General features: G+C 40.1%; 1 protein-coding gene across 5 annotated transcripts in view; it reads right to left on the reverse strand.

The window, feature by feature from the left end:
- The window catches only part of LOC133646103 (rho guanine nucleotide exchange factor TIAM2-like), a 288,867-nt gene that overhangs the window by 32,985 nt on the left and 235,788 nt on the right, over positions 1–20,094 (reverse strand). For all 5 annotated transcript variants that reach the window (XM_062041113.1, XM_062041111.1, XM_062041114.1 and 2 more), the window contains exons 16-18: positions 7,332–7,565; positions 5,764–5,832; positions 375–500 (exon numbers count right to left, since the gene is read on the reverse strand). In XM_062041113.1, coding sequence (XP_061897097.1) covers positions 375–500; positions 5,764–5,832; positions 7,332–7,565 — 429 coding nt within the window. The remainder of the gene's footprint in view (positions 1–374; positions 501–5,763; positions 5,833–7,331; positions 7,566–20,094) is intronic.

Consider the following 20,094-nt stretch of genomic DNA (forward strand, 5'->3'; position numbering starts at 1 on the left):
CAGATGTAGAGCTGCACATTGCATAACAGAAAAGTGGAAACATGTGAAGCCGTGAACAGAATGTTCCAACCTCTTTCTCTTGGAAGATGATTCAAATGTCTGTCCTCTCCCTCTCCCTTAACCTCTTGAGTACAGTAGCTCTCAGCGCCTCACATTCTAACCAGTGAACCAACATCTCGATCAATAGACCCCACACCTTGTCATGTCAAGCCAATAAATCAGCCGGCAAGCCTCCTGCCACAGCGCCTCAATTATTTATCAAACTTAAGCTCTCAGTGTTGACACCTTTGTTTGCAGAAAAGGCTAAATATAAATCGTACTAAGTGAGATCTAACTGTATAGTTGTCCATTTGTTCAATATGAGTGTGTCTAACCTTGAACTGGGAAGGTGTCTCAAGGGTGCTGAAGTCAGGGGAGGAGGCAATCTTCTCTTCTAATGTCTGCAGAAAGACCCTCTGGAAGTCTAACATCTCTGGCAAACTCCCAAACAGACTCTCCATCTGAGGATGAGAGAGCAAAGGACCAGTAGGTCAGGAACAAAAAAATGTGGTTAAAGTGATGGGACAGAGTGAGCACCTCTGAGGTGGAGAGGGGGCCTGGATAGCTTGTAATTCATAACAGTGAAGCAGACAGGCACCCCAGAGTGTTGTAAAACCTCCACTCTGATGGCTTTATCACTTATAAAGGCACTTAGGAACAAGCTATGGCTCTGCTATAAATGTTACACACACACAATCACACATTCTTTAACAGGCCCCGTCCCGTCTCTAACGCACGCACACTCAGAGTCAGTGCTTCTCTTCATTAAAAGCAATTCAAGGGATAACACGACCTTGTCCATTGTGTATCTGGACATGTCTGACTGTCCCATAATGTTTGTTTAATTAGCCGCAGTGTAGGTGGTCTATCAACTAGGGCGTGTTGAAAGAACCACTCTGGGTTTGAGGTCAAGTTTGGCACAATAGTGTGCAGTCTTGGAAGAAGCAATAATAACCTTCTGTAGGAATACTATAATTGTAAGTAGTCATGAAAATATGCAATGACAAGAATGTCATCAATGTATATGAACAACAATTACACTTTTGTTATTGTTGGCAGCTATGGAATGGCAACAAAGGCTGATATTACATATGTGAATACATATATATGTGTATATATACATTAGATGTGTATACATGTATATATGTGTGTGTATTAGGGTTGTACGGTATACCGGTATTGCTAAAGTATCTCGGTACTAATCAATTGAAATCGGTACTATACCACCTTTGAAAAGTACCGGTACAGTTCTTTCATCTGAATGCCACTGTGCGTTGACTACAGAGCCAAGGCGCATGATGTTGAGTGTGTCAAAACGCACGCACAAAGTGCATACAAGCAATAACATCTTGGAGAGGAAAAATGGCAAAAAACTACAATTCTACTGGTTAATAAAGAGGGTGCATGAAGCGCAATATGGAGGTATTTGGGCTTCAAAACTAACAATAAAGGTGACGCTTTAAACAGGCGCTCTGCAAGGGTTGCTTTACACCTTTCCTGCTTGTCGACTCCCAGACCGCAGTCGAGGAGCGCAGGGAGACGTTCCCTCCAGGACTGATATATTGTCGGGGATAACACCCTTCACTTCACAATGGGTCCGTAAGGCTCCGCTCTTTAGTCGGAATGACGAGGCCGTCGATTAGTTACAACTTGGTCATTTTTATTTTTATTTCCACAGGGCACAATCGGACATCCACTATGCTATTAACACTTTTGCACATGCTACCGCTACCTCTACTCACTTGACCACTCACTTACTCACGTCACTCACCCCACATACTGCCATTCTTAAAGGAGCATACATACACTACTATCACTGCTTTAAAACACGCCTTGCCAAATGTGGCGGTTAGTATTACCACCTTTGCTTCAAACTTAGGTAAACATTTAAATAATAAGCATTCAGATCTGCACAAGGAGTTATAAAAACTGAAAGGTAATAATGTAGTTGTTACACCTAAATGGTAAATGGTAAAATGGGTTATACTCGTATTGCGCTTTTCTACCTTCAAGGTACTCAAAGCGCTTTGACACTATTTCCACATTCACCCATCCACACACACATTCACACATTGATGGTGGGAGCTGCCATGCAAGGCCTTAACCACGACCCATCTGGAGCAAGGGTGAAGTATATTGCTCAAGGACACAACGGACGTGACTAGGTTGGTAGAAGCTGGGGATCAAACCAGGAACCCTCAGGTTGCTGGCACGGCCACTCTCCCAACTGCGCCACGCCGTCCCCGACACCTGTCCTGCTGTTTGGTCCGGTGCAGACCGTATTCGAGGAGCACAGGGCAGATGTTCCCTTCAGGGTCGATGCCATTTCAATGCCTTTTAATTTGTATTTTAAGCTTGTAAAATTGTTCTTTGACTGTGAGTGTTTAATGTTGTGTACGATACTCTGTTAAAATAAAGCCAATATTGACATTTTTTGTAGTTTCCTTTATTTGGAAAAGTATCGAAAAGTATCTATATACATTTTTGTACCGGTACCAAATTATTGGTATCGGGACAACCCTAGTGTGTGTGTGTGTGTGTGTGTGTGCATGTGTGTGTGTGTGTGTGTGTGTGTATGTATATATATATATATATATATATATATATATATATATATATATATATATATATATATATATATATATATATATATATATATATATATATTAGGGATGTCCGATAATGGCTTTTTGCCGATATCCGATATTGTCCAACTCTTTAATTACCGATACCGATATCAACCGATACCGATATCAACCGATATATGCAGTCGTGGAATTAACACATTATTATGCCTAATTTGGACAACCAGGTATGGTGAAGATAAGGTACTTTTTTTAAAAATTAGTAAAATAACATAAATAAATTAAAAACATTTTCTTGAATGAAAAAGAAGGTACAACAATATAAAAACAGTTACATAGAAAATAGTAATGAATGAAAATTAGTAAAATTAACTGTTAAAGGTTAGTACTATTAGTGGACCAGCAGCACGCACAATCATGTGTGCTTACGGACTGTATCCCTTGCAGACTGTATTGATATATATTGATATATAATGTAGGAACCAGAATATTAATAACAGAATGAAACGTCCCTTTTGTGTGAATGAGTGTAAATGGGGGAGGGAGGTTTTTTGGGTTGGTGCACTAATTGTAAGAGTATCTTGTGTTTTTTATGTTGATTTAATTAAAAAAAAACAACAAACAAACAAAAAAAAACGATACCGATAATAAAAAACCGATACCGATAATTTCTGATATTACATTTTAACGCATATATCGGCCGATAATATCTGCAGGCCGATATTATCGGACATCTCTAATATATATATATATATATATATATATATATATATATATATATATATATATATATATATATATATATACAAACCCCGTTTCCATATAAGTTGGGAAATTGTGTTAGATGTAAATATAAACGGAATACAATGATTTGCAAATAATTTTCAACCCATATTCAGTTGAATATGCTACAAAGACAACATATTTGATGTTCAAACTGATAAACATTTTTTTTTTTTTGCAAATAAACATTAACTTTAGAATTTGATGCCAGCAACACGTGACAAAGAAGTTGGGAAAGGTGGCAATAAATACTGATTAAGTTGAGGAATGCTCATCAAACACTTATTTGGAACATCTCACAGGTGACAGGCAAATTGGGAACAGGTGGGTGCCATGATTGGGTATAAAAGTAGATTCCATGAAATGCTCAGTCATTCACAAACAAGGATGGGGCGAGGGTCACCACTTTGTCCACAAATGCGTGAGCAAATTGTTGAACAGTTGAAGAAAAACCTTTCTCAACCAGCTATTGCAAGGAATTTAGGGATTTCACCATCTATGGTCCGTAATATCTACAAAGGGTTCAGAGAATCTGGAGAAATCACTGCACCTAAGCAGCTAAGCCTGTGACCTTCGATCCCTCAGGCTGTACTGCATCAACAAGCGACATCAGTGTGTAAAGGATATCACCACATGGGCTCAGGAACACTTCAGAAACCCACTGTCAGTAACTACAGTTGGTCGCTACATCTGTAAGTGCAAGTTAAAACTCTCCTATGCAGGGCGAAAACCGTTTATCAACAGCACCCGCAAACGCCGTCGGCTTCGCTGGGCCTGAGCTCATCTAAGATGGACTGATACAAAGTGGAAAAGTGTTCTGTGGTCTGACGAGTCCACATTTCAAATTGTTTTTGGAAACTGTAGACGTCGTGTCCTCCGGACCAAAGAGGAAAAGAACCATCCGGATTGTTATAGGCGCAAAGTGCAAAAGCCAGCATCTGTGATGGTATGGGGGTGTATTAGTGGCCAAGACATGGGTAACTTACACATCTGTGAAGGCGCCATTAATGCTGAAAGGTACATACAGGTTTTGGAGCAACATATGTTGCCATCCAAGCAACGTTACCATGGCCCTGCTTATTTCAGCAAGACAATGCCAAGCCACATGTTACATCAACGTGGCTTCATAGTAAAAGAGTGCGGGTACTAGACTGGCCTGCCTGTAGTCCAGACCTGTCTCCCATTGAAAATGTGTGGCGCATTATGAAGCCTAAATTACCACAACGGAGACCCCCGGACTGTTGAACAACTTAAGCTGTACATCAAGCAAGAATGGGAAAGAATTCCATCTGAGAAGTTTAAAAAATGTGTCTCCTCAGTTCCCAAACGTTTACTGAGTGTTGTTAAAAGGAAAGGCCATGTAACACAGTGGTGAACATGCCCTTTCCCAACTACTTTGGCACATGTTGCAGCCATGAAATTCTAAGTTAATTATTATTTGCAAAAAAAAAAAAGTTTATGCGTTTGAACATCAAATATATTGTCTTTGTAGTGCATTCAATTGAATATGGGTTGAAAAGGATTTGCAAATCATTGTATTCCGTTTATATTTACATCTAACACAATTTCCCAACTCATATGGAAACGGGGTTTGTATATATATATATATATATATATATATATATATATATATATATATATATATATATATATATATATATATATATATATATATATATATATATATATATATATATATATATATATATATATATATATATATATATATATATATATATATATATATATATATATATATATATATATATATACACACACACACATACGCACATAATATATGTGCATGTGTGTATACAGTGTATATATATGTATATATGTACGTGTGTGTGTGTTTGTGTGTGTGTGACTGTGTGTATGGACGAGATGTCGCCTTCAACCTAGCAATTCACCTTTTTTGGTCAATAAACTAGTTGGGCTTTGGCATGTGCCCTCAATTATTCCTCCCTAGTATCAGGACTGAACTAATAGGACATATACATAATTTATGTCTAAATAAACTAACCATTCCATGTAATCAACTAAGCGTAAATCTCATTTCTCCTTAGGGGAACAATTAAAGGTGTTTTTCTTCCTAGAGGTGAGTTGAAAAGGTGGCCTTCACAGGCATGTCCCTCTGGGAAGGTCATGGAGTGGGGGATGCTAATCTGTCCTCCAGGCACTAACAGTTGTAACGAGAAAGACATGGCCTGACAGGGTTCATCTACATCACCGCAGGGTAATAAGCACTCCATGAGTTTCATGTCTCATTTCGCCTCAACACCTGCCAGGACATCCCTTTACTCTCACCATACTCGCTAAAGCCCTTCAATGCCGACAACACGTTTTTGCTGCCTACCTCATCCAGCGTGAGGAAGATTTCATTTTGCAAGGGTATCAGGTAGATCTCGAACAAGCATGCCAGGTCCTGCACAGAAAAGTGAAGAAAAAAAGTTAGTAAAGAGAATAAATATTTCCAGTTGACTTGACTTGGAGGCTCCTTCATTTTCACATCAAAAAATGTTTACATTTTATGACCCCAAGCTTCTATCTCTCTTCTCATGCCCCTGCCTTAATTTGGTTGGAGGTTGTGTTGGTATCCGTGGAGATATTCTCATTAGTTTGGATTTCTCCTCTTCCCCTGCTGTTGAAGCTACATGAGGCAATATACAGTAGAACACAGCCTATGGTGCAAAGATTCCAGCTAACTGGTATGCGCCAAAGCACGCTAGAAATGCAATCACCTCAGTTCTGAAATCAGGCTGAGGAGGAGGGATGCACGAGGGACAGGACTTAATGGGAAATTAGGAGACAAGAGAATTCAGAGAAAGCTGTCGGGCATTAATAGCATTGCTGAGACAAGCAGCTCATGAGTGTGGTTGCTAAACGTGTGTCACAGACAAAAAGGTCATGCGAGGTAAGAAAAAAATTATAGGTTGGGAAGAAGATGAGTACGACTTGACAATGGCACGGGTAGGCGTTGCTCTACTATATGTAATGACTAGGGATGTCCGATAATGGCTTTTTGCCGATATCCGATATGCCGATATTGTCCAACTCTTTAATTACCGATACCGATATCAACCGATACCGATATCAACCTTTGATTGATTGATTGAGACTTTTATTAGTAGGTTGCACAGTGAAGTACATATTCCGTACAATTGACCACTAAATGGTAACACCCAAATAAGTTTTTCAACTTGTTTAAGTCGGGGTCCACTTAAATTGATTCATGATGCATACAGTCGTGGAATTAACACATTATTATGCCTAATTTGGACAACCAGGTATGGTGAAGATAAGGTACTTTTTAAAAAAATGAATCAAATAAAATAAGATAAATAAATTAAAAACATTTTCTTGAATAAAAAAGAAAGTAAAACAATATAAAAACAGTTACATAGAAACTAGTAATTAATGAAAATTTGTAAAATTAACTGTTAAAGGTTAGTATTATTAGTGGACCAGCAGCACGCACAATCATGTGTGCTTACGGACTGTATCCCTTGCAGACTGTATTGATATATATTGATATATAATGTAGGAACCAGAATATTAATAACAGAAAGAAACAACCCTTTTGTGTGAATGAGTGTGAATGAGTGTAAATGGGGTGGGTTGGTGCACTAATTGTAAGTGTATCTTGTGTTTTTTATGTGGATTTAATAAAAAAATAAAAAATAAAAAACCCGATACTGATAATAAAAAAAACGATACCGATAATTTCCAATATTACATTTTAACGCATTTATCGGCCGATAATATCGGCAGGCCGATATTATCGGACATCTCTAGTAATGACACATCTTATATGCAATACTGCAACTTGCATTCACAGTATATCAAAGGCAGATTTTTTTAAGGCCATTTATTCACTTGATTGGCTGTTACTAGTGATATCACATACCACTAATAATTTCTCACCTTCACATAGGACTTCTCTGTGTCCACGAGCTCCTGGATGACCTTGCATAACTTCTCAGTGGCACTCATATGCTTTGGGCAGGGCCTAGCAAGAGTGTCGTCACCGATAGAGCCGAGCCTTGACTCTCCACCTTGCCTCATGGGCGGTTCTTTGTTGTCTGACATTGGGCCACCAGTGGCTGAACTTTCTCCCTCCTGGAAGGACTGGTAGAAATTACACACTGTGTCCACACTCTGTGGGGGGAAATATATAGTAGTATTTAATGATCATGCATGTATACAGTCAAGCGTGTGAAAACAAACACACTTGAGACAAGCTTAGGGTGTAACTGTACGATATAAGGAGGTTCAATACAAAAGCTGTATCAAAAATACAATAAATTATCAGCAAGATCTCATTCCCCGGATGTGAAATTTGAAATAAAGAGGTCTACACTGTCTAAGGTCAGTGAATCTACCTATTCACTCTATATATATATATTAGTTTAGCATGAAACACTTATGACTGTAAATGAAATATACAACAGTATATCCACATTGATATTTCTATAGCATAACAATATTATTTTAAATCTATAATCAACAGTTATGCAGCTTTGTAGCACGTCAATTCCTGAGAATTGTATTAGTCTATTATTAACTTGCAGCTATTTGTTGTAATAGGAACAAAATTAGATTATAATGCCCCATATAATCCTTACAAGGATAATTCACTGTTAATATGGTTGCATATAATTATGCATGACTTAATATTAGACTGTACTGCAAGAGGTAGTCTTTAAAATCTGGTATCAGAAGCACAGTGGCAGGTCTTGTCTGCTGTAAGTAAAAGTTTTAATTTGCAAGCAACTAGCAGAAAATGTGTTTATCACAGTCTCTCGTTTTGTTCCTTGAAACCTAGGGAAAATAACTATAACTAAATTACACAGTAGCTGGCACTGCTGTGCCATTCTGCAGCTTGCATTTCAAGGGATTCGTCATTTTTGAATATACTTTATCAAACTCAAAATCTTAATTTCTTAGAAGAAAGCAAAACACTTCATCATTAGTACCAGGCTTGACTGCAGCATTGCCAACAATTATGGTCTTACTGCCAGCCAAAAATAGCAATAGCAATGAGCAGTCACAATGCAGAACACATTCTAAGCACATCCTATACCAGAAAGAGATTCTCATGGTGAGACCTCTTTCAATCCCCACATAACAAAAGTGACGATCTCAAGGTTCCAGTCTGCTGCACAAGACAGGAGTGTAATGGCCAGCATGCTCAGGCTCAGCACTCTTTGCCTTCCTGTGTGTATGTGCAGATATTTCAAATAGTGTATATGTAAGCGTTCAAGTGCATTCAGTTCACTGCTGAAGACAGCACAGTCACACACATAGACTGACACTGCAGACATCAATGCACTGAAGCACACCCTTTGGCAGAGTCATTCAGCATTTGTAAGCACTTTTGGCGGTGTCAGCTTCAAAACACAACACAACCACCTTTCAATCCTTACCCAATAACCCCTTAGACAAGTCAATTAACGGATCTGCGCTCTGCACTCATCAGCTGAGGCATTGCAGCATGGCCACGCCAGGGATGTCTAAAAGGGGAACTGGATTATTTTGTTTAAATTATCATTCACAATCCTTATGTGAGACAAGAACACATTCTATTTATTCTGCATTCTAAATTGTAAAATACAGCTAGTACTAGACAGCCTTCTAAAAAACATCCAAAAACCTAAGTATTAGCGACATTGTTATTATAAAAGCTAAAACGAAGGAACGACTTTTAGTAACGAGGCGCCTTGATCTCAGAGGGGTAACATAGCTACTGCAGCTCTTGACCTAAATTCAATTTAAATCCGAAGACATCGCTAGGCATATGTGACAAAATGCTCGTTTGTTCCCCGCATTTTCTTTCCTGAGGAGTGAGGATTATGCTGAATACATCATCTAAACAGAGAAGAAAGTCTTGAGCTGAAAGATTAAAATAAATATATAAAGATATAATTAATGAAAAATAAAAATATCCCATCAGTCGGAAGCTCATTCAGAGCAGACATTGTATAGTAAGCCATTGTTTTATTATGTTTGTATTTTGTATTTCTTGTTTACCACTACTGCTACATGATGCTTAGTGTTTCACAAGAGCTGGTTCTGCTTAGCAATAAGCTTCCAAAACTTGTAGCTTAACCCTGTATATTTAGGCTAAAAAATATAAGGTTCTGAATATGAATTTTTCCCACAGTAGTCGTCGCTGGCTCTCATTAAGTCTGCCATGATTATTGGTTGTTGTTTAAGGAAATAGTGAATTTTGACTCAAATAGGGTCAGCTAACACAGCTAACTTCTTGTCTCAAATAGGGATTGCAAATGCTAGCCAAACAAAAAAAGTGCAGTTCCCCTTCAAAATTGGTTGTTGCTGCAGTGTTTCCCATAAACTACCAAGATACCTGTGGTGGTGGGGGCGTGGTCGAGTAATTTGCATAATTTACTACAATGATATGATTTTCTCTAAAAAGGCTCAAAAAATGTATACTTACCAATTAATAATAACAGTTTTGTTTTAAACGTCCATCCATCCATCCATTTTACAATATAATTACAACATTTTATGTACATATTTATATACAGATTTGAACAATAAGTTATTCACTGAAATATATTTATTAATTGTGGTTCTTACAAAAAATATATCTTATAAAAATATAAAAGCTAAAATGTCTCTTAAAGCTCTGCCCCTTTAATTAGTGCATACTAAATAATTTAACTTTAGCCTACTACTACAACCATATTATTTACCAGCAACATAAAGTGAAACAGAGGCAGAGGTGTCCTGCCACAGTCAGTAACAAATAAACAGAAAACAGTAGTGGTGGTAGATAGACACAAAGCTTCATCAAACATCTGATCCACTGAACAAAGAGCTCCAAAAATCTTGATCCTACACTTCTCTTTTGTAAAGTAAATCTGAACAGCCGATATGGGCATCTACATCAACTATATGATTTGCCTGAGAAGCTGGACAGGACAAAAAATAAAAAAATAAAAATAAATAATTTTTTTGTGGCGGCCTTAATTCTTTCGTGGCGGGCCGCAACAAATAAATGAATGTGTGGGAAACACTGTGCTGTTCAAGGGACATGATTTAAAGAAGTCTCAGGTCCAAAGCCATGACAAGTTGTTCCAAGGACAAGACAAGATATCCATCCATTTTCTACCGCTTGTCCCTTTCGGGGTCGCGGGGGTGCTGGAGCCTATTAATCAATCAATCAATCAATGTTTATTCTATCTCAGCTGCATTCGGGTGGAAGGCGGGGTACACCCTGGACAAGTCGCCACCTCATCGCAGGGCCAATACAGATAGACAATTTAGCTTTAATCGCTGTGAGACGGCATCACTAGATTGAACGCTGCTGGCGAGCATTGCCGCTTGTCGAGAGGAGAAGTTTCACGTCCGTGTTTATATTTCAGGTGAGTGCATTACTGACATAAAATATAGATTGTTACTCGAACTGCTTTAATAAAATAAAATAAAAGCTCAGACGAAAAAAAGACGGTAGCAAGGAATTCTAAAGTCACTTCAATCGAAGAATTTTGTCCAAAATATGTCAAGTCTTTTCTCATACCAACTACACACGGGTGATTAATAAAAATAAATTATCGCATTATCAAATATGAATGAAGATTAATCACGCCAGGTTAAGGCTTAACCCGGAAGACGTGCGCATTTGTTACACAGTCTGTGATTGCGAGGAGGGGCGGCCCATTTTGCTTCAAAACAGAACTTTGGATAAAACTAAGGTCACTTGTTAGTATTGCAGCAACTAATGTTCTTATCATCGGGGCACATCAAGTTTAAAATATCATCTTAAAGTGAAGATGGCCCCAACAGTGTTGTCAATCCTCTTGGCCACTTTTTTTGTAAACAGCTACTAGTGACAAATCTAGTGACTTTTCCCTGTGATATTGGAAACTCTTTTGTGTCTTGGAGACTCTGAGGTGAAAGGAAGCAGCAGTCACCGTCCTCAGCGAGCAGTGGCGGTGCAAACACAATGTTTGTTAAAACTGTTACGGCTCAGCCCCCTGCCGTCTGTGCGCACCTCGGGACACGCCCACGGGTGCGCACATCCAGGGACGCGCCACGCGCGTCTCCGCCCTGCAGCAGCCACCAGCTGCAAACACTCACCGGCTATCTGCACACCTGATCTTGATGAGGGCGTGCCGGATAAAGGCAGGGTGGACCCAAGGATCAGCGCGGGAACTTAGTTTTCTCATGGTGAACCGTAAGCGAAGCGTTAGCTCTCTCTCCTTGTTTCCTCTCCGTGCCTTGACCCCCTGTCTTCTCCCGTGTCCCCGCAGTACCCTCCGTCGCCTGGACAGTGAGCTGTGCGTCTCACATTCCCCCGGATCTCCCTCTGGACACTGACTGCCTCCCTCGATCCTTGACTTCCCTCGCTTGGCTCCCCTCTACCCCTGGACTTCCTCATCTCTGTTCAACACTTGGTAACACACACACTTCAGCTAACTACACACATAGTCTTACACCACACACTCTTGTATTCTAGTTCACACTCCATTTCCTTAGTTTAGTTGTATTGTTTATTATTATTATATATATATCTATATTGTCTATATATATAATAAATATTTGTATATACTTCCCCCTGGTGTATGTTTGCCGTCACCTCCCCTAGTAAACCATTACAGTAAGTTCCCGCCAAATTATATATAAGGACCTGACGGCACAGTTTTTCTTTAGCTCGTCCCCCAGTGACTTTAGCTCCGCCTCCAGTGACTTTATTTTTTTTCTTCCTCTTTTTCCCCTTCTCATTATGTCTTTTTCTTTTCAATCCACCCTGGACAATTTTTTTAGCCCACCTCAGCAAAATCTTGGACTGTTTAGCAGTGCTGTAGGGATAGAGGAATTTACCCGCCGCCTGGCCACCCACCTCCCACCCTTAGTGACTGTCCCTCAGTCAGCTGGAAGCGTCTGGCATCCGCTTTCGGAGGGGGGGATAGTACTGGTGGCTGTGCTGGTGTGAGGGCGCAGCTGCAACCAGACAGACTTCCCTCGGCCAGACTTATTCCACCTATTTTTTGTTTTTCCCAGCCACAGCCACCAGCCCCCTGGCTAGCCCCTGAGCTAGCCCCATCCCCCTGGCTAGCCCCTGAACTAGCACCAGCCCCCTGGCTAGCCCCTGAGCTAGCACCAGCCCCTCGGCTAGCCTCCGAGCTAGCACTAGCCCCTCGGCTAGCCCCTGAGCTAGCACCAGCCCCTCGACTAGCCTCTGAGCTAGCGCTAGCCTCCGAGCTAGCACCAGTCCCCCAGGAGAGCCCCCGCGTCTCCACCAGCTCCCAGGCTGGCCCTGACCTTCGCCCCTCGTCCTGCAGCGCCGACCTCTGCACCTCGGCCGGCAGCGCCGACCTCTGCACCTCGCCCGGCAGCGCCGACCTCTGCACCTCGGCCAGCAGCGCCCACCGCAGCGCCTCGGCCTGATCCTCAGCCGTCCTCCTCGTCTCCGGCGCCGCCTACATCCGCTGCTTCCACGCCTGCATCGCCGATGACGTCCGCTGCTCCCACGCCTGCATCGCCGATGACGTCCGCTGCTTCCACGCCGCCGATGACGCCCGCTGCTTCCACGCCGCCGATGACGCCCGCGGCTTCCACGCCGCCAATGACGCCCGCGGCTTCCACGCCGCCGCTGACGCCCGCGGCTTCCACGCCGCCGATGATGCCCGCGGCTTCCACGCCGCCGATGACGTCCGCTGCTTCCACGCCGCCGAAGACGTCCGCCGCTTCCACGCCATGGCGCCACTCGTGTCTGCCTTCCCGACGGCCAAGATGGTGGCCATTCCTGGGTCGCCCGCCCCGCCGGCCTCAGCGGTGTTCTACTCGCCGCCGCCACCGGACTCGTCCCCGGTGGATTCGGGGACACTTGGGCCGGCGACCCACCACCAGTTCGCCCCTCCGCCCTCCCCTGTCTGTTGTTCCTGTTTGGGGGGTTCTACTTCCAGGACATCTGGAATCTGTCCATAGGGGGGGATACTGTTACGGCTCAGACCCCTGCCGTCTGTGCGCACCTCGGGACACGCCCACGGGTGCGCACATCCAGGGACGCGCCGCGCGCGTCTCCGCCCTGCAGCAGCCACCAGCTGCAAACACTCACCGGCTATCTGCACACCTGATCCTGATGAGGGCGTGCCGGATAAAGGCAGGGTGGACCCAAGGATCGGCGCGGGAACTTAGTTTTCTCATGGTGAACCGTAAGCGAAGCGTTAGCTCTCTCTCCTTGTTTCCTCTCCGTGCCTTGACCCCCTGTCTTCTCTTGTGTCCCCGCAGTACCCTCCGTCGCCTGGACAGTGTGCGTCTCACATTTCCCCGGATCTCCCTCTGGACACTGACTGCCTCCCTCGATCTTTGACTTCCCTCGCTTGGCTCCCCTCTACCCCTGGACTTCCTCATCTCTGTTCAACACTTGGTAACACACACACTTCAGCTAACTACACACATAGTCTTACACTACACACTCTTGTATTCTAGTTCACACTCCATTTTCTTAGTTTAGTTGTATTGTTTATTATTATTATATATATATCTATATTGTCTATATATATAATAAATATTTGTATATACTGCCCCCTGGTGTATGTTTGCCGTCACCTCCCCTAGTAAACCATTACAAAAACAATTGTTTAAACTAAAGAAGAGTAAATGGTGCACTATTTCAAGTTGTTTGAGTGTGTTTACTACATTATCGATTACTAACTGTACCTTGTTTGCAACATTATTGCAAACTGCAAAGACTGTCAAAATGTCCACTTAAGTTTTTCACCAAGTTTTGAGTAAATCAATGACTTGCAGTGTAGTAAAACATTTCAAAAATTATCCTGGATGACATTCTGACTATTAAATTGCATTTGTACCCAAATAATGGGGTATTTTCTTCAGCATATTTTTTTAAGCAGACAAATAATAACCTGTGATTAATCATCATTAATTACAGGTTTATAATGTGATTAATCTCTTGACAGTTTTAATGTGTGTGTGTGTGTGTGTATATATATATATATATATATATATATATATATATATATATATATATATATATATATATATATATATATATATATATATATATATATATATATATATATATATATATATATATATATATGTGTGTGTGTGTATATATGTATAAATATGTATATATGTATACATATACATATATGTGTGTATATATGTATAAATATGTATAAATATGTATATATATATATATATATATATATATATATATATATATATATATATATATATATATATATATATATATATATATTATATATACATATGTATATTTGTATAATATATACACACACACACACACACATGCACGCACACGCGCATGCACACACACACATTTATGTAACAATCTGCTTCTGCTGGAAAAGCTGCTGTAGCCTCACACTGTACCATACACAAGAATCCGGTGGGTGGATAGGGTGACTGCCTTAAGAAAATATAGGAGGTTGAAGGATATCAGAGCGACATATTCATCAAGACGCCCAGACGCTTTAGACGGGAGAACGTTGCCTTGCGGAGACTGATAAGTCACGACAAGCTTTTTTTGAGCCACAAGGAACTGGTGGCCGACTAGAAGCATTTGCGTATGCCCAATAGCACACTGTAACTGAATTACTGACTTCATTCTCACAAACACTGTAAGGATATGCAGTCATGCTAACCTCACACAAACATAAATGGGATAATGGAGGTGTCTCAGAGCTGCGAGAAATTAGTAATAAGCCTGACTGAAAGGTTGGGAACGTGCCTACAGGAAGGTAACTTGTACAGCTTCCTTGAACCATGATGATGAAGACAGTGTGTGGTGGCAGAGGACCCCTTCACAGCCCCACGACTCAGGAATTGTAATTGACTCACAACAATTCCACCATCACCATAGCTCAAATAACCCATTAAGTACAGCGGACGGGAGGCGGCAAAGATCACCTGGCAGCAGTACTGAGAATTCCTTCTGAGGTTTTCTCACTGACAGCTGCGTCATGTTTCTGCCTCTCACTGGTCCTTGTGTTCAGAGTTGATTTGGAAAGTACTGCATCAATCTTACAAATCAAAATGTAATTGTTTTCTCTACCTTGCACATACAACACCTTGTTTTAAAGTGTGATGCCTTGCAGTCCTCCATTGCTGCAAACTACAACAAATGCACCAAATGCTGTCATTTTGTCAGACTAGTCAAAACTCTTACTGTCTATTTATACCTATATTAACTAGCAGAAACGCGTGCCTTTATAGGCCTAGACTTTTTAAGTAAAGTTAAAGTTTAAGTGCCAATGATTGTCAGACACACACTAGGTGCGGTGAAATTATCCTCTGCATTTGACCCTCACGAGCTACAGATCTCAGGGTGGACACTCTAACCCAGGGGTCACCAACGCGGTGCCCGCGGGCACCAGGTCGCCCGTAAGGACCAGATGAGTCGCCCGCGGGCCTGTTCTAAAAAAAAAAAATAAAAATAAAAATTTTTTTTTAAAATTAAATCTACATAGAAAAAACACAAGATACACTTTCAATCAGTGCATCAACCCAAACAACCTCCCCCATGCACACTCATCCACACCCACTCACACAAAAGGGGTTATTTCTATCTGCTACCAATATTCTGGTTCCCACAACGTAGACAACACATCTGCAAGGGACACAGTCCCTGAAGCACACATGATTGTATAGGCTGCTGGTCCACTAACATTTTAATTAATTACTATTTTTTATGTAATTATTTTTATATTGTTTTACTTTCTTTTTTATCCAAGAAAATGTTTTTTATTTATTTATCTTATTTTATTTTATTTAAAAAAAAAGGGCCTTATCTTCAACAGACCAGGTTGTCAATGAAATTAGATTTGTTTAAAGGGTTTTTAAAACCAGGCCCAGTCCAGATAATGTCCAAGTCGGACTCAGCAACACACACCTTCATTCATGTACACAGAAAAAAATTAGGGAACACAACAGATTGCATATAATTTATAAACAAAATTACATTTTCAAAATAAGCATTTATGTACAGTCCAGATTATGTCCAGGTCACTCAAATTAGGGAACACAACAACAGATATCATATAATCTATAAACATAATTATACTTTCAAAATAAGCCTTTGAGGACTTCTCATCTTTTTTTTAATGTTTTTTGGCATCAATATCGTTTTCAACCATGTAACTTTCTAAAGTTAGAAAATACTGAATAAATGTTTTAAAGAAAGTAATACTAAGTGAATATCTGTTTTTGGCCTTAAAAATAAACCTTTTACCGAGTACTATAATTAAATTGACTAAATCATGATTGTCAATGAACGCTCCGAAAATAACAGAAACCACATTAAGCTTCATAAACAAACCAATCCTTAAACACATTTTTTCAACTTCCACCCAAAACAAAGACACAATATGACAATACCAAAACAAATGCAGGGTGGATTCAGGCTCCTGACAACAAAATCGGCAATCATCTGACTCTGTCATATTCCATCATTTTAACATTTTCCCTGTGGGTAAGAAGTTATAAATAATTTTAATTTGAAAATAACGATTTTGCACATCGATAGTAGTTTTATAGATTAGTTTGAATATGGCATCCCATGGCAACGGGCAGTCAAAAAAGTCCTCCCATTTTCCATATGTGTTGTATGGGGCAGCCTTTAAAGATTTCTTTATTAAATAAAAATTATATATTTTTCTATTTATTTTAGTTCCTTTTTGCCAACTAGAATTTCTTATTAGAGGTTTACAAACTAATAATTTAGTAGTTCCATAATTAATTATTTGTTTCCATCTTTTCCCAATTACTCCAGTTAGTTGATAAAATGAAAAGCTTGAGCAAGCATCACCATACATAGTTCTAAATTCATCATACTTCATAATTTTACCATTCTCATTGATAATATCATTGACAAAAATGATTCCTCTTTCAAACATATTTTTCCAAAAGAAAGGCTTTCCATCTATTACAATATTAGAGTTCATCCATATTATCTGCTGCAAAATATCGTCTCTTTTTTCTGGCACATAAAATTGAAAACACCACTATGAGTGGATTGTTTCCTTTATGAACCCTGCCATGTTTCCCAGCAGACTCTCTACATAAGAAAAATGGGAGGGGATCACTTGTAAAAAAGGATACAATTTCTTTTGATACAGTACATGTTTTTTGTCCAACAGGACATTTGTGTACCACTCAATGTTTAAATACATCTTTGGAACAATTGATGCTTTTAAAGACAGACACATAGCTTCAAGGTTGAGAAGTTTTAGGCCCCCATATTCATACTCTTTGTACAAAACCTTTCTTTTAATCTTTTCTGGTTTGCCGTTCCAGACAAAATCGAAGACCCTCCGCTCATACATCTTAAAAAAGTTTTGTGATGGAGCTGGTAATGACAAAAACAAATAAATAAATTAAGGAATAATTAACGAGTTGGCAATAGACATTTTACCATACAAGGTTAGGGATTTCCCTTTCCATAATTGCATAATTTTGTCCAGCTTTTTAGTCGATTATCATAATTTACTGAGCCTAGATCTTCCAGATTTTCTGGGACAACAACACCAAGTATGTTAACTGGTCCATCTGTCCACAAAACAGGCACTTTGCATTCCATTCGAAAGGACGTTCCCTTTAGATTTCCGATCCTTAACATTTTACATTTATCATAATTAAGCTTAAGGCCAGATTGCTGTGAAAATATGTCCAAAAGATTAAGAAGGTTCCGCAAACAATGAGGAAAAATCTTATCTTTGTGAATCAGCCTTTTCTGACATGAACTTCATCAAGAACAAACACAGAACACGCCTCACTGATGCACATCTGCAAGACTCACTCAGAGTTGCAGTGTCAAGTTACACACCAGAGTACAACACACTAGTTAACAGCATGCAATGCCAGGCTTCCCACTAACTGACAAAGAAACAGATAACAGATTTGGTGTCCAGTTCAAAGTGTGACATGATTTAAAAATTTGAGAGTTGACTTTTGTATTTTACATGAGTTATTATTTGTACAAACATGGTGCAAAGTAATTCATGATTTGTTAAAAAATGTTAGTGGCTAGCTAGTTAAAATGGGATATTGTGATTTCACAAGACTGTCTTAGAAGTGATCATTTGAAAATGTTCAATTTGAAAAATGTGCACTTGGAGAAAATATAAAAATAAAGTGTTGCATATTGATATTTATCTGTTTCTATATATATTTATTGTGAGAAATCATTAAGATGATCAGTGTTTCCACAAAGATAAATATCATTAATCATCAATAATAACAGAGTCAAAGGTAAATTGAGTAAATTGGCTATTTCTGGCAATTTATTTAAGTATGTATCAAACTGGTAGCCCTTTGCATTAATCAGTACCCAAGAAGTAGCTCTTGGTTTCAAAAAGGTTGGTGACCCCTGCTCTAACCACAAGGCCACTGAGCAGGTGATGATGTTCCATTCCAATTCCGCTCACATGGCTACTACTACTTAATGCAAAATACACATGTTGTCCATTTTCACATATTTCCCCTCCTCTCCTCACCATAAAGAGCAGCCTGTAAAGGAGTCTCCATGCTGCTGTGGCCTGCCGCTGGGTTCTTCTGGCCAAGGAGCATCCTTTCCTACGCAGCTTGCCTCCTCTGGATGTAGGCATGGTGCCTCCACATAAAGCATGTACACCAAGAGCAGTCAGACACCCACACAAAGAGAGTGAGATATTCGTCAGGTTGACTTTGCTCACCTTCACTGCTTGGCCATGCACCTACTGTATGTCCTTCAAGTCTAGGCTTGCATGGGGCCTAAGTTGATGTTCCAGCACTGACCACCATCAGCTTGCTGCTACTTGCTGTCATGTTTTCCGCATATGAATCAAGAGTGGACTTTCTAGCCACTTGGCTTGCATACTTTCTAGATTCCTTTTATGGCTATCTCCAGCATATCTGCCCATCTGCTTCTGCATGTGTTCCTTATCCTCAGTCCTCTTCTTTCCCTCAATTAAACATGTATAATTTCTAGAGAGCTAAATAACAAAGCAGCGTGCAGCATCAGTGCTCGGTCACAATGAAAGCAGTACAATGTAGACTGTTCTGGCTTGTTACATCCAAACACAGAGGAATGGCTGACTCAAAAATAGGAAGCTGTGAGCCCAATTGGGAAACAGGACAGGAATGTGAACAACTGGCATAATGTACAAAGTACAATTAATTGACCATTCCATAAAAGAGCAACAACATTTTTACAAGGTTTTGATGTTTTCTGTACTGGAACTGAATCACTGAGCTGAACTGCGGTCATTGGTGTTAGGTCTCTGGTGCCCCAGTGACGTTTAAATCAACTTATTTAACTCCAAAGTCAAAGTCATCCAACACATAAATTCCAGTGGCCCCCCCAAATCGAAACACTAATTAAAACCTAACAAATGTATTTATCTGTACAATGCACTGTGTATGTAATATGCTGCGGACGACAACAAATGTTCTTTTCATACCTGTCTTCGTCTCCGTTAGCTCTGTTAAAGTGTTCCTGTGTTCTTACAACTTCTACTTAGGGATGTGCCGATTGATCGGCCGCCAATCAGTATCAGCCGATTTTTGTGAAAAAGTATGATCGGACATTGCTGATTTATGTCTTTTGATGCCAATCACAAACACTGATTCCATCTGACTGACACTATTTATTTTTGGTCCTGACAAGCAGCCAGCAGCTAATTATGTGTGTCCA

Source organism: Entelurus aequoreus, linkage group LG03 (assembly GCF_033978785.1).
Source record: "Entelurus aequoreus isolate RoL-2023_Sb linkage group LG03, RoL_Eaeq_v1.1, whole genome shotgun sequence".
Classification (NCBI taxonomy): domain Eukaryota; kingdom Metazoa; phylum Chordata; class Actinopteri; order Syngnathiformes; family Syngnathidae; genus Entelurus; species Entelurus aequoreus.